Raw genomic sequence first — 13,562 nt, forward strand, 5'->3', positions numbered from 1 at the left:
GAAAACCACTAAAAAAGATGGCATGAGAGAGTAACAAGTCACTAGGCCTAATAATATACATAGAAGGAAGATGATGATATTATTATTATTATTATTATTATTATTATTATTATTATTATTATTATTATTATTATTATTATATTACTTAGTATTAGACAAAAAAAAATAAAAATATTCTGAAAACTGATTAGAAGTAATGTAGTAGATGAATGATATGCGGTAATTAGATTTTATAAATGAACACTTCCATTTTCTTATATAGACATGTGCATAGTTACATGAGTGACACAAACATCACTAGAGATAATATCTATGTCATATCACAGGTCCCTGATGTCCTCTGGTGAAGCCACCTATAAGAGTAAATAACCAGCTGAAAAATACCCATCATTCAACCAAGTGAAAGCACTAGAGAATTCACAGAGATGCAACCACGTAAATAAACATGACAGATACCTAGCAAAATTGTTTTTCTACATTGTCTAATTCTGGAGACAGGAAGCAAAATTTCAAATTTTTCTATAACAAAATTCATTCCATTATAAATTAATTTAGATGTATTAGAAAGATGTGCTGGTGATTTACAATTCATGAACAAAATGTTTTTTTTTTTTTCTTTTTGAGTATTACATGGTACTGTACTTCAGGAAATTACTTAATACAATCTAAATCTGTGTAATTTATTGTTGTCATAAAAAAAAGAAGATATTAACCTTTCAGATAATACACAGAAGTGACTAGCTACGTTTCAAATGACATTGTGAAATATTTGTCTGCTGTTAAGCATGATTTTTTTTATAACTTTAACTCACTCATTGACAGCAGTTCCTTTAGATTTTCTGTCAACTATGATGTCGTTCCTTGTGCACAAAGGAAGGTGGATCTACAAAACACTAGGTATATATTTTATTTAGAAAGTATGAAAATTTTCCACATGGTATTTCATATGGAATCTGAACTGGTTGAAAGTATTTTGTTGTAAAACTAGTTTTCTTTGCTTCAGTAACTACATACTGAACATCTTGGATTTCTCTCCAGTAACTGCAAACTGAACATCTTGGATTTACTTTCTCATTAGCTCAGGAGTACCTTGGTTCACTATCTCAGACGTGAATTCGCATAGTGATTGTCACAGTTTTACCACACTTGTCTTCATGCTTGCATGATTTAACAGCACTCTAAAGAATATTTCTTTAAATTTATTTCTTCTTAAACAAGTATGATGGTAAATTTGTAAAAATACGTTTCTAGTTAGGAAATGAAATAAGAGATAACATATAACATCGTTTCTCAAACTGTGGTTCGCGAACCCCCAGGGGATTAGTGAAATTTTGCAAGGGGACCATCAAAATTTTTCCCTAATGGCAGATTTTAAGTTTTTTTTTTTTTTATTATTTTGGTATTATTATTATTATTATTATTATTATTATTATTATTATTATTATTACTAATTACACCTGAAATATCGAACTGTTGCAACTATGATCAAATGTGGATTAGAAATATTTTTTCAGTTCTTTGCAATGAAGCATGTGTTCAGATATTTAGTGACAGGGAGTAGCTTCTTCAGTCTGTTGTAACTAAGGAGAAGACTTTTATTGTGGACATGGAGATGCATGCCAAGCGACAGAAGGGAGGAACAGACAGGCAGCTACAAAGACACAAGCCGCTATGCTATGGCTTTATGCAATTGAATAATGAAAGAGGATAGAATCCACAGTCTGTCATAAACAGCAGACTTATTTATTAACTTACCTATTTAATTTCGGTCCTGATGTTTTAAAGTAAAACAAATGTATGTAGTTTCAATATTTTAAGCGTGTTGCATCACTTTTGGAGGGGAATCCTATGGTGGGCCTATTGCCATACTAAACAAATTGAAGTTAATTTAAGGTTGTAAATATTATTTTTATTAATAAGGGGTTCGCTCAATTCAGATCTTTGTGAAAGGGGTTCTCATGAGTCGAAAACGTTTGGGAACCACTGATATCTTTCTTCCCCACTACACTTCATCCTTTTATTTTTGAATTTCCTTTGCCACTTGCTCACCACTTACACATTATTTTTTTAACTGTAGATTGACTTTCCTTTATTATTATACAATTGCTTCCCACTACCTGTTCACTTCTCACTGTCTGTACTTCCCTTTCTAGTTGACAAATCTCCTCTTTTCTCTTTACCTTCTCTCCCGGCCTTCTCTTTACTCCTCAGATGGTGACCTATATTTGCTTTTTTTATGTTGATCTGCTGAAATTATTGCTGTCTCTCGCATTCTCACTGTCTTGATTCCCCTCTCCTCTTGCTTGGCCTTGGGGTGATGTCATCACTGATTTCTTCCAAGTATCGAATCCACTAATCTTCAATCTTTTCCTGATATCATTCCCTCCGTTTATATAAAAAAAAATCGTCTCGCACATCAGGATTCTTGGCCTCGCGCCTGTGGCATTACCAGAATTCACTGTGGCTACCTGTTTCACCACCTCAGAACTCTCTTGCATTCTTGACTTTCCATCTTCATGTGTTTCAACTATTCTTACCATTGAATGTTTCTTCACTATGTCCCTTACCTTGTTCTTCACTCTCTTTTTTTTTTCATTTACATTTTCTCCTATTTATGTACAGTACATTGATAAACTCTCCATTAATTTTAAGTTTATCTTTATATAGCCTCGCAAAGTACTCGTTTTTCCTTGTCGCCAGCAAAAAGGGTATCAAAACCTTTTTTTTTTCTACATCTCACTTCATATTCGAAGTTGTTATATACTAATATTCGAATCTTTTAGTAATTTTCTTTTTCCCACAATCTTTTCCTTTGCCATTACATTCACGAACTTCACCAATATTTTTTTTCCTCTCCCTAACTTGTAAACTTCCTTCACTTGTCCATTTCCAACGTCCAAGCCCTGCTTATTACTATTACATTATTATTATTATCTTCTTCTTCTTCTTCTTCTTCTTCTTCTTCTTCCCTTCAAGTATTAGGCCAAATGGCCTGTTACGATCTCACAGTTGAATTTTCAATCCAGCGCTTCTTTGGACGACCGAGAGATCTCTTCCCGTTTGGATGATAGTGGAGCATGACTATTATTATTATTATTATTATTATTATTATTATTATTATTATCATTATCATTATTATTATTATCAGTATCGTTGTTTTTGTTGTTGCTGTTGTTAGGTTGGGCAAAAGGAGAAAGAAGTATCATAGTATCACACTTCAGAGAAAACTGAACTGCTCAAATAACATTATCTTATGTTATATCCTTCTCAAAAAAGTAAGAGAATGTATGATCATGTTTGAGATTACTCTATATCCACTGAAAAATTTGCAGTGTTTCATGCTGCAAATGTGATATTAATTTCTGATGTGTGGTTGCATCTGCAGCTATTTCTCTACCCGATATACGAAAGAACAAAATATTACAAGAGAAGACTGAACAGTGATAAGCAAAGGCAAATATAATTACTTATTTGCTCCTGGAAGCAGCACAGCCATGTCCTCTGAGAGATTTGCTTTCCTGCACAATCAGAATCAGAAGAAACAGAAATTGTTATCATTATTCATTGTTAGCAGAAAGATAAGTGTATGAATTCTAGCAGGACAAGTTCTTAATGTTTCAATCAATGTAATTTCATTGGTACATTAAATTTTCTTAATGTGCAAACACATTATAATTATGTAATCTTTCCAGATTTGTGTTTAAAGAATAGCATGAAAAGAAAGTTTTTCTTAAAAATATATTTTATCTGTGTCATTTAACCAAGATAAAATAAGTAATTATTATTACTATTTTGTTTCATGAGATATTATATTACAGAAATTTAACTTTCAACAAAATAAGTTCCATATAAAAATGAAATGAAATAAATCTTCAAGTTGCTATTGAATAAATCCAATCTAGAATAGTTCTTGCAATAGAATTTCTTTTGCCTTTAAACTTGTCTTGCTATTTTTAAATGAAGAATATTAATTATTATTGCTATATTTAATTTTGAACAGCAACTACTTGGATATCTGAAGAAAAATAGGCAGTTCTGCACAGAAACTTTCAAATCTGTTACAATAAAAGCATTAGGAAAACATACATAACAAAATAAATATTAATTTTAAAACAATATTATTACGCACACAAGTCCATATATCACTTCGCATTATGAACAGTAGTATGTATATATACAAAATTTACTTTTTGTTATTGAAGTATTAATTGATTCAAAAGTGTATTTATAAAATGATTGTGTAGAAATTCAAGGTGAATGTACAACACATACATATTATCTTCGTTAACCAACAATACTGTAATTCAAATTAGCGTCTAAATTTCTAAGTGGTATTGTATGAACAAGGAATTTGTAAATGACAGTCATACCTATTGTAACATTTTTAATCAAGAACCTTCTTGAAAGAGCTACACACACGCACCGTCATCATATACTGCATGGTTGAGGCTTACCGGCCTGTTATGGCTTCATAAAGTTATAAGTAGTTTAAGTTGATCTCTCCAGTTCTTTCATGACTTTCTATTCTATATGTATGTCTGTGCCACTTGGACATATACTGCTATAATTTTTTTTTTAGAATATTCATAACATTCAGTTATTTTCGAATATCCTTGCTTCCCTTACGATCAAGTAGAGAATAAGCAGCCCTTTTTATTACGTGATTACGCAAATATGGATAGTAATTTGAATTATTGTGACAACAAAGAGTGTTGTGGCAGTGAAATTATAATGTTATAGTGGCAATGAAAAGTTTTTGAAGTGACAGTGGAAAGTATTCTAGTGACAGTGATGGAGAAAGTTGTCATAGTGTCAGTGTAGTGAGTGAGATGAGAGTAAAATGAGTGTGGTCAATAATTATCTATGCTAAATTATGTGTGCATGTATAGCCAATTTTGTAAATATGATTTACGTGTATGTGTGTGTATATTATATATATATATATATATATATATATATATATATATATAGTTTTTTTTTCTGGAAAAAAGTTTACCGGAACTCTATCACTCGAACACATTATATAACAAAAACGTAGGTTTAAAAATATTAGGCCTACATACCTTATATTACAATAAGTTCCAAACGGAGCTCATCGATTTTAAGCATAACGGAAATTTTGCGATTTCGAGCTATAGTTTCAGGATCAATAATGGAAGATGGCAGCACTAGATTGCATGAGTTACTTTTGCACCAACGATAATAATGAGAAAATGTAAACTCTTGGACTCGGCAGTTGCGGAAATTTTAATTTTCAATTTCGCTTATAAAATATATCTCGTTGGAATTTATAATGACAAAAAGTTTACCAGAACACGTTCCGGCTCAAAAAAAGCGCTGTGTATATATATATTAAAATCTGAGTATGCTAGCTCTGGAGACAAAGTACTTTGAAATCAGAAGGTTTGGGGTTCGATCTCCCGAAACCAACAATCCTGACTGAAGATTTTTGTGGTCTCCCTCAGTCACACCAGACAAATGTTGGGACTGTTCATTAAAATATGGGCCATGACAGCAAAGTTTTCTATTTAGACTTGCCAAGTACTTAGATTTGTAACAAATTTTTTTATTCTTATATATATTTATTTATCTTGTTTTATTTATCTTTTCTGTTATCTCTAACTGCAAGCAGGTGAAAACCCATTCGTAGTTAACAAATATCAGAGGTCATAGCAGTTTCAATTCTGCAACAGCAATTAGTCTTATTTGTTTGTTAGTGTCCAAGTTCCTGAGATGTACAACAAAACTAGACCTGCCATTACTTTACAGAATTTTAAAACTGTGTCTTTATGAACTTTGTTAACCAATGTTCTTTTAATAGTTTTAATTAATTTTGTCTAAATTTGTTTTCAACATCGCTAAAAATGGTACAGGAGGTTATACAGCCTAAACAGTTGAAACTGTAAACTTGTTCTATCATTATATCTATTATCTATTACTACTTTTTGCTTTCAATGATGTTTTTCCTTGAAATCCAAATATTTTTGCTTTTCTGCAGAAATACTACTACTACAAGAAGTAGTAGTAAGAAGTTGGTCTGCAGATATCATTTAGGTTATATTTATTTGTTATTTCATTTAATTGGAATTCTGTGCTTTGTAATTTATCTTCTTTTTCAGCAAATACCACACTAAAACTCCATTTCAGGACCTTTCCTCTGAAACTTCTCCATTATGAATCACATTCTGTAACATTATGATTAGTCTCATAATTGCCACATAACATCACTGTAGTGAAAGAGAAAAAGTGACGAAAAGCACTAATTACAGAAGTTTAGCTAGAAAAACTAGTCCTGTTGATAATTTTAAAAAATGAATTAACTTTAAGAAATTAATGCAAGTGATTATCTATTCCTCCTTCAATAAAATAACAATAAAAGTTGTGATAGATACACATATATAGACCTATATACCACTAGTCATAGTTGTGTTTTATTATTTTGCAAAACAGAAAATATTTATACAATTAATTCAATACACAGCACATGTAAAACGTACACAATATATTTACATAAAATATTAATACGGAAATGAGTAAAATAGTATCTCACTTGTTTTTAAATGCACTATTATCTCCGAATGCAAGAATCATTACATAATTTAGCGTTAATACACACGAATGCAGGCATACAAATAGGTACACACATGCACACACATATACTTTCATACACACATTCTTTCTATTTACTATTATACTCGTAACAAGAAACATATACATACTAAAATATTAAAAATACTTATCAAATTTACAACTTTAAACTTATCAATGTGGCAAGCATCCAATTTTGTGTTGCTGATAGCCTAAAATTCCGCAAAATTTACAGGTATACAACTCTAGGTATAAAAAAACACGCACGCACACACGCACACACACACACACAAAAAACTTACTGTAACAATTCTCTGCAAGTGTTGGCACTTTATGAATAGACATTATTTACTACCAAGGTCGCTAGATGTCACTGTCGAACACGTCTTAGTCAGTCCTCTCATCCCCTTCCACCAATGTATAAGCTTTGGAAAGACAAATAATCTAAAACCTTTACTGGAATGTGTTGACCAATTTGGGGCAGCACATCCAGGCATTTTGAAAACTTATTTTATTAAATATATAAATCTTAACACAAATTCCTTCCACAACCCAATGTAAACAAACCGAATAGATGGCGCAAATATGGTAGCGTGCAAAGATCTCACTTACCGACGGACCTTGGTTACTACAAGTTGACCTTTAAATTACACTAGATATAGTTCTATATTTAAACTTAAAAGAAATATGAGTAAATGTGGTTTGCAATATTATTCCAGTCATCTTTACAATAACAACAAACAAATAAACGTTGTTCTTACATTAAAATTAAAATAAGTTATAAAGATAAGTTAGAAAGTTGAAGTATGCAGTATTTTTTTAATGGTTCATTTTACTTAGAAATCACATTTTAACCCGCCAGGGGTCACGCACAGTTTTTTCGACCGGGCAGTACATATTTTGGTGAATTACACAATGTTTCTCTTTTATTGGCTGTTGCAGTCTTTAATACCTCTCCCCTACTTTTCTTGGAGTGTAAAACAATAAAAATAAGCATCATTATTGATCTGGGTTTGGTGTAAACTTTTGTTGAATATGAGTCTGGTTATTTTCATTTAATCACTTGATGTTTCATTCATTAACACATGTTTTAAATTTGTTTATACTTTGTTTCCCATTATTGCAGTGCATTCTGTGACTTTGTGAACAGATGAATACATAGTAGGGAATTAATACACCTGGATACCAATTTACCACAACAATAGCAATTGTAACACAAGTAAAGCACTGTTTTGTACTGGAGTATTTTTCAGTAAGAAGATTGGGGTTAGCAAGCTAATACTACAGTAGAAATATGTCTTCTTATAGGTTATTATTGTATTTAGTAGATGTAAGCAGTGTAGTGCAATAAAGATATTGAAATGTACGAGGAAGCAGCAGAAAGAATAAGGAGACTAATTGATAGTGTGGAACAAGAAGAAAATAATTCTGTGAATTTTGAAACAAGCAGACGAGATGCTATTCGTCACAAGTTATTTTCATGCGAAGAGTCGGAAGATGCCTTCATGCGGTTTGGATCTGATGAGGAAGATGTTAATATAGAAGGAAGCAAACATGATGAATGCTCTGAAAATCATATAAACTGTATTTTTTTAATTTATTAAAAAAAAAAATTACTTTTGTAACATAAATTCATGTATATATTTTTCTGCTTTTACAATAAAATAAAAGGAAAATTAAATTAAAAACAATTATGGTTCAAGACGTGGTAAAATAAAAGTAAAATAACTATAAAAGCAGAGAAAAAGGCCTCCCGGTTAAAAACACCATGCGCAACCTCTTGCGTAATAAACAACCACACAATCTCTGTCAAGTTAAAAAAAATATTGTATATGTCATAAATACTGGAAATGTACATGAAAGATTATTTATATGAAGAGTAAAGGGGAAAAACAATCAAAGTCACAATTCTCTTACGGGTGGTATCATCTAATTCAGTATATTACTGAAAAATTTGTGTGTTTTTCTTATCAAATCTGGTATAGGAGAATTATCACCATAGATAGTCATCCTTTCCTACTTTTCCATTAGGAACAACAATAAATTTTGCAGTATCATACTGAAGTAGAAGATGACATCACTCTTAAGACAATTGTGACTTGCTTTGTTTTTCTCCTGTACTCTTCATGTTTACTATTAATTTGAAGATTTTCAACCTACGACATTCTGAATAGGTAAGTGATGAAAGAGAAGGTGACATATTTCAAGAAAATGGATCTATTTCTGAAGGGCACTATATACTGTAGCATGACAATGAACAAGAAACAATAACAAAGGCTACAATACTGTAGGATAACATTTAACGTACTAGTCTTCAGAATACATATAATATGTAATTAGATCAAGGCTTCAAATCAAGTGAGAGAAAAAAACCACGCACGCACACACGCCCACACACACAAAATAAAGAATTCCGATTATTAGGGTTTGAAAAATGTGTACTTATGAAAACATATCTGGGGTAAAAGAAGAGGGTAGAATCACAATACTTTCTCTATAGTTCGTAGAATGAGAAAGTAAAATAATGTGGTAAGAACTTATGACAATTTCTGCATTCTTTAAAGTGACAAATATGGAGCCTATATTTTAAATTTTGAACTCAAATCTGCCAGTTACCATCATGATTTCCAATACATGTGTTTGTGTTACTTTATTTTTATAAGTACTTTCACTCCGGAGCCTATTCCATAAAGGTATGATGTTGTACAATACAAATTACTGATGAAAGTTGTAAAAGTATGAGTTGTATCTTTCTGTTCTACGAAAGAATTAAAGTATGTTGTACATTACCAATGAATCACTAGAAGTGACATCATATCAATAAATACTGTATACTACGTCAGTGCATGAAACAGCTGTTTATCTTCATATTTCATTCATCGAATTAGGTTATGTTTTTCTCCTTAATCATAATGACGTATTTTAAGGTAGGTTATACAGCAAAGATTCGTAGTATTGTAATATTTCTATGAACTTCGTAACCCTGCATTGTTATTTATTTTAGTTTATTCCTTTGATAATGAAAAATTTACTTTTTTATTATATTCTTCCACGATAGTTTTCCACATTAGCCATCAGTAGGATTGTCAATTTTTTTTAAGAAAATGTGGTAGACTAAGGAATCTACAAAATTTCACATATAAACAAATTATTTGGTTCAGTTACTAAAAACAACTTTATTCTACACTTCAGCAGCTAGGCTTAAATTAAGAGTATTTTGAGACAGATTTTGTCTCGCGTAACAGTTGAAGTCGACTGCAGTTTTCAGCTCTGATTTGATTAAATGTGTCATGTTCATGTTTCGAACATCTGTACAATTACTGTTATGAGATGAAATACTCTCTTTGTATGAGCATTACTACTTGGTATGCTTAGAACAATACTAGCCAATTTTTTCAAATTTATAACATTAACACGGTTTGATTTTAGACAGGTGAACACTAAAACCCACTTCTGGCAAGCACTACTTTCAACAAAGACTGCACATTTTAATACATTTTTTGAACAATAAAATTCATCACATAAACAATCATCATTCACGGCAAGATCAAATGTTTAGAAAAAAAAAATTACATTATGCAAAAATAAGGGACAAAAAAGCTTGAATAGAAGCATAATATGGGAGCTGGGATACTATTAAAAATTAGGTGCAAATATGGGAGATCCCCGGAAATATGGGAGGGTTGGCAACCCTAGCAATCAGATACCGCCAATAATGACTCTCACCCATCAAACTTAATTGTTACAAAACTACAAACACTGAAAAATTGTTGAAATGGTGTCAAAGAAAATGAAACTATTTCTTTTGAAGGAAAAGATATTATAGACCATAAATTTATCAAGCTAACATTACGAAATAAATATATTTAAATAACATTAGTGCACATATGTATTAGTCTTCTTTCATTAGTAGAGAATACTTGACAATTCACAAGTTACAAAAATACTATTACTTTCGTGGAACACAATCATGAAACTTCCCTGGTAATTTGTAAATATGGAGCAGTAAACTACAACAGTAGAAAACTCTAGCCATTTGTACTACTTACTAGAGAATTTACTTGTAATGTATGACACCATACCTTTGTGGAATAGGCTGGGTACAATAAAATGCTCTGTTGCTATAGTTACCAATAATGTTTTAAGACATTCCTTGTTAATTGTAAATAACCATCTGTACAGCTCTATATATGAAAAATAAATTATTCATGTCGAGGATAGCTGCCCCCCAAAAATAAATTAAATTTAAAATAGAATATTGTTGATCTACAATTAATTTAGGCGCTGTTACCGCTCGGTACCCCTTTTTCAAGGGCAGCTATCCTTTTTGGATTCTTCTCTACATTTACTTATTTAAGAATCTAGCTCAGTAAAACTTGATAATTATTGTTTATTTCTTAACAGTTTTCTTAATGAAAAGAAAAATCTCTTTATTTTACATTCTCTGTAGAGAAAGATGATTCAACAAGATTAAATCATAGAGAAAATCTCACCTGCGATTCGTAACAGGAACAAGATCTTCATTGTAGAGAGCTTCACAAGTGACGTGAGAACAGAATTGTGTATAATGCTCTTGCGTGGCCATGTTGCATGTATTCAGCAAGATTGCCAACCCTAGTGGTTTTAGTGAGTTGAGGTGCTGCTTCCAAGTATGATCATCAAACTGGAGACGAAATGGACTCATGTGGTCATGTGTAAGATCCAAAACCTCTGCTACTGTCTGTGTAGCATTATAATCTACAACAAGCCAAGTGCATTCGATTTTATATGAATGAATAAAAATTCAAATCCTTATTTTCTGCATTGAGTAACTGTCAATTTTCTGCATATGTACAGACCAAGAAACAAAACTGGGCCACTTCCAAGAACTTGGAAAATTCAGGTTCCTGTTTCTGAGTCTGTACTATCGAGTATTTATTACCTGAATTAAGATTATAACAACGCATTTACCCTATGTTATTGAGGTAATATGGTCAGTATCATATCTAATATTTTATTTGGAAGTACTTATAAGTATTTAATTAAATTTTTTCTTGGATTCTACTAGCCTGACATTGTGAAGAATTTCAGTTACTAGATGACGAAATGCATTGAGACAAAGACGAGAGGGGGAGGGGGAGATAAGGGAAGAGGGGGAGAGAGGGAGGGGGAGGGGAGAAGGGAGGGGAGGGGAGAGGAAGAGGGAGAGAGAGAGAGATATATATATACGGGCCAGCATTCCTATCCTTATACTACTTACATCAATTATAAACTTAGTGGACAATGAATAAAGTGCAAAATAGGTGAAGTGATAAGTAAAAGATTGGACACAGAAGGACACAGCATTGAATAAAGGAAGGTAAGTATCTTACCATGTTGCATATAGCTGGATTTGGACATGCCCTCATCTTGCTCATCTTCTTCAAGAATTCCAGTTTGTAGAGGATCCGTATGTACAATGCTATTAGCGCTAAATGAAATAATAAATTATTATGTAAATGAAACCACAATCTCTTCATTGTTACTCTTAAATTGCATTAGAATTAATATTACAAAAGAACTTAATTACATTAACATCAATTCACAACTCAAATAAATAATATCAATTTATATATAGCTAGCGGTTAAGTTCGAATTAATTTTCCTCAAACTAGTGTGTGCCCATTTAATTGCCATGTCAGGAGGCAATAATATTAACTACAATTTCTATCATTTTGTATAAAGTAGTAATCAGCAATTAAGATATCGCATATTATTACTATTTCAATAGTTAATTATTATTAGAATGTTATTCAACAAGTAAGTGTGGTACAAGATTAATTCTTGTGTAGTGATTTATATGTTGTAAATTCATTATGCGGATAGGGACCGATGGCGGGCTTATGTGAGGGCGGCAATTAACCTCCGGGTTCCTTAAAAGCCAGTAAGTAAGTAAACTCATTATGCTCATTATGAGTGAACAAAGAAAAAGAGAGTGATATTATATCAATGGATGAAAGGTTATCAGTCACTGAACTTATCTTTTACTACGTTCAATGACTGATTACCTTTTATCCATTGATATAATACATTCTTCATTTATCAGAAAATATGTCTTTGAAAAGAGAGTGAATCGCAATATATGAAGAAAAGAGGTAGCAAGGAAAAGCAAGAGGTACTCTGAAACAGGTCCCGAAAATCACTTCTTTTTTTGGACAAAAGTATTTTGATAATAAAAGTGTGGAAAGTAATGGTTATGAGCGAAATATCTATTCTGTGAGTTCTACATCTATTAACAATGTATCCAGTAAATGTGAAGCATCATATCAGTATAATAATGGCAGCTCGCCTAATAAATCTTCAGCTGTGATTTTTGGTAAACTTGAAACTAATGGTTGTGTTAGATATGGAATGATACGCTCTAATATAATTGGTGTTAGTGAAAAACTGAATCTTGTGCCAAATAAAAATCCAGCACTGTGAAGAAACTGATGAAAAAATACGTGACCATGGTGCTCAACAGAACTTTGACATAGATTTTTAGTAAATCTTTGAAGACATATTCTGATGAATTCAATTAACTTTCAAAACAATTCTTTGTCTGAAATTTGGCAAATAGATAAAAATAAACGGTACATTGGTAGATGTATTCAGAATCCAAAGACTTTTTTTTTTGCATTCCATGCTGCTAGTTGTGAAAACAGATATGTTCTTTAAGTCTGGATTTCACGATTAGATACATGCCTTAAGAATGAGAGCTACTCATTAATCTCTGCTGTCTCTGTTTCAAAGTACTCATTTCGAAAGATATCGCACAAATTATTTGCTTTTGGCTGTAACTACACCAACAACAGCACCTTCTGAGCAACGTAATATTAAACACAAACCACTTTTCTCAGTTTTACATTTGAAGGAAACAAGAACAATGAGATATGTTCATTTATAATTGTAAAATTTTGGTGACAGTTGTACCATTTGGCAGCTGCTTGAACATTAGATATTGGTCACTTTTTGTT

At 31.7% G+C, this 13,562-nt stretch overlaps 1 protein-coding gene across 11 annotated transcripts in view; it reads right to left on the reverse strand.

Annotated features, from left to right (window-relative positions):
* The window catches only part of l(2)k05819 (transmembrane protein 94-like protein l(2)k05819), a 72,350-nt gene that overhangs the window by 40,857 nt on the left and 17,931 nt on the right, over window positions 1-13,562 (reverse strand). For 9 of the 11 annotated variants that reach the window (XM_069829115.1, XM_069829112.1, XM_069829114.1 and 6 more), the window contains 3 exons: window positions 11,940-12,037; window positions 11,082-11,325; window positions 3,468-3,518 (listed from right to left, as the gene is read on the reverse strand). In XM_069829115.1, the coding sequence (XP_069685216.1) occupies window positions 3,468-3,518; window positions 11,082-11,325; window positions 11,940-12,037 (393 nt within the window). The remainder of the gene's footprint in view (window positions 1-3,467; window positions 3,519-11,081; window positions 11,326-11,939; window positions 12,038-13,562) is intronic. The other 2 variants (XM_069829122.1, XM_069829119.1) reach the window with 1 other exon arrangement.

The sequence above is a fragment of the Periplaneta americana genome, chromosome 6 (genome assembly GCF_040183065.1).
Source record: "Periplaneta americana isolate PAMFEO1 chromosome 6, P.americana_PAMFEO1_priV1, whole genome shotgun sequence".
Taxonomy (NCBI): Eukaryota; Metazoa; Arthropoda; class Insecta; order Blattodea; family Blattidae; genus Periplaneta; species Periplaneta americana.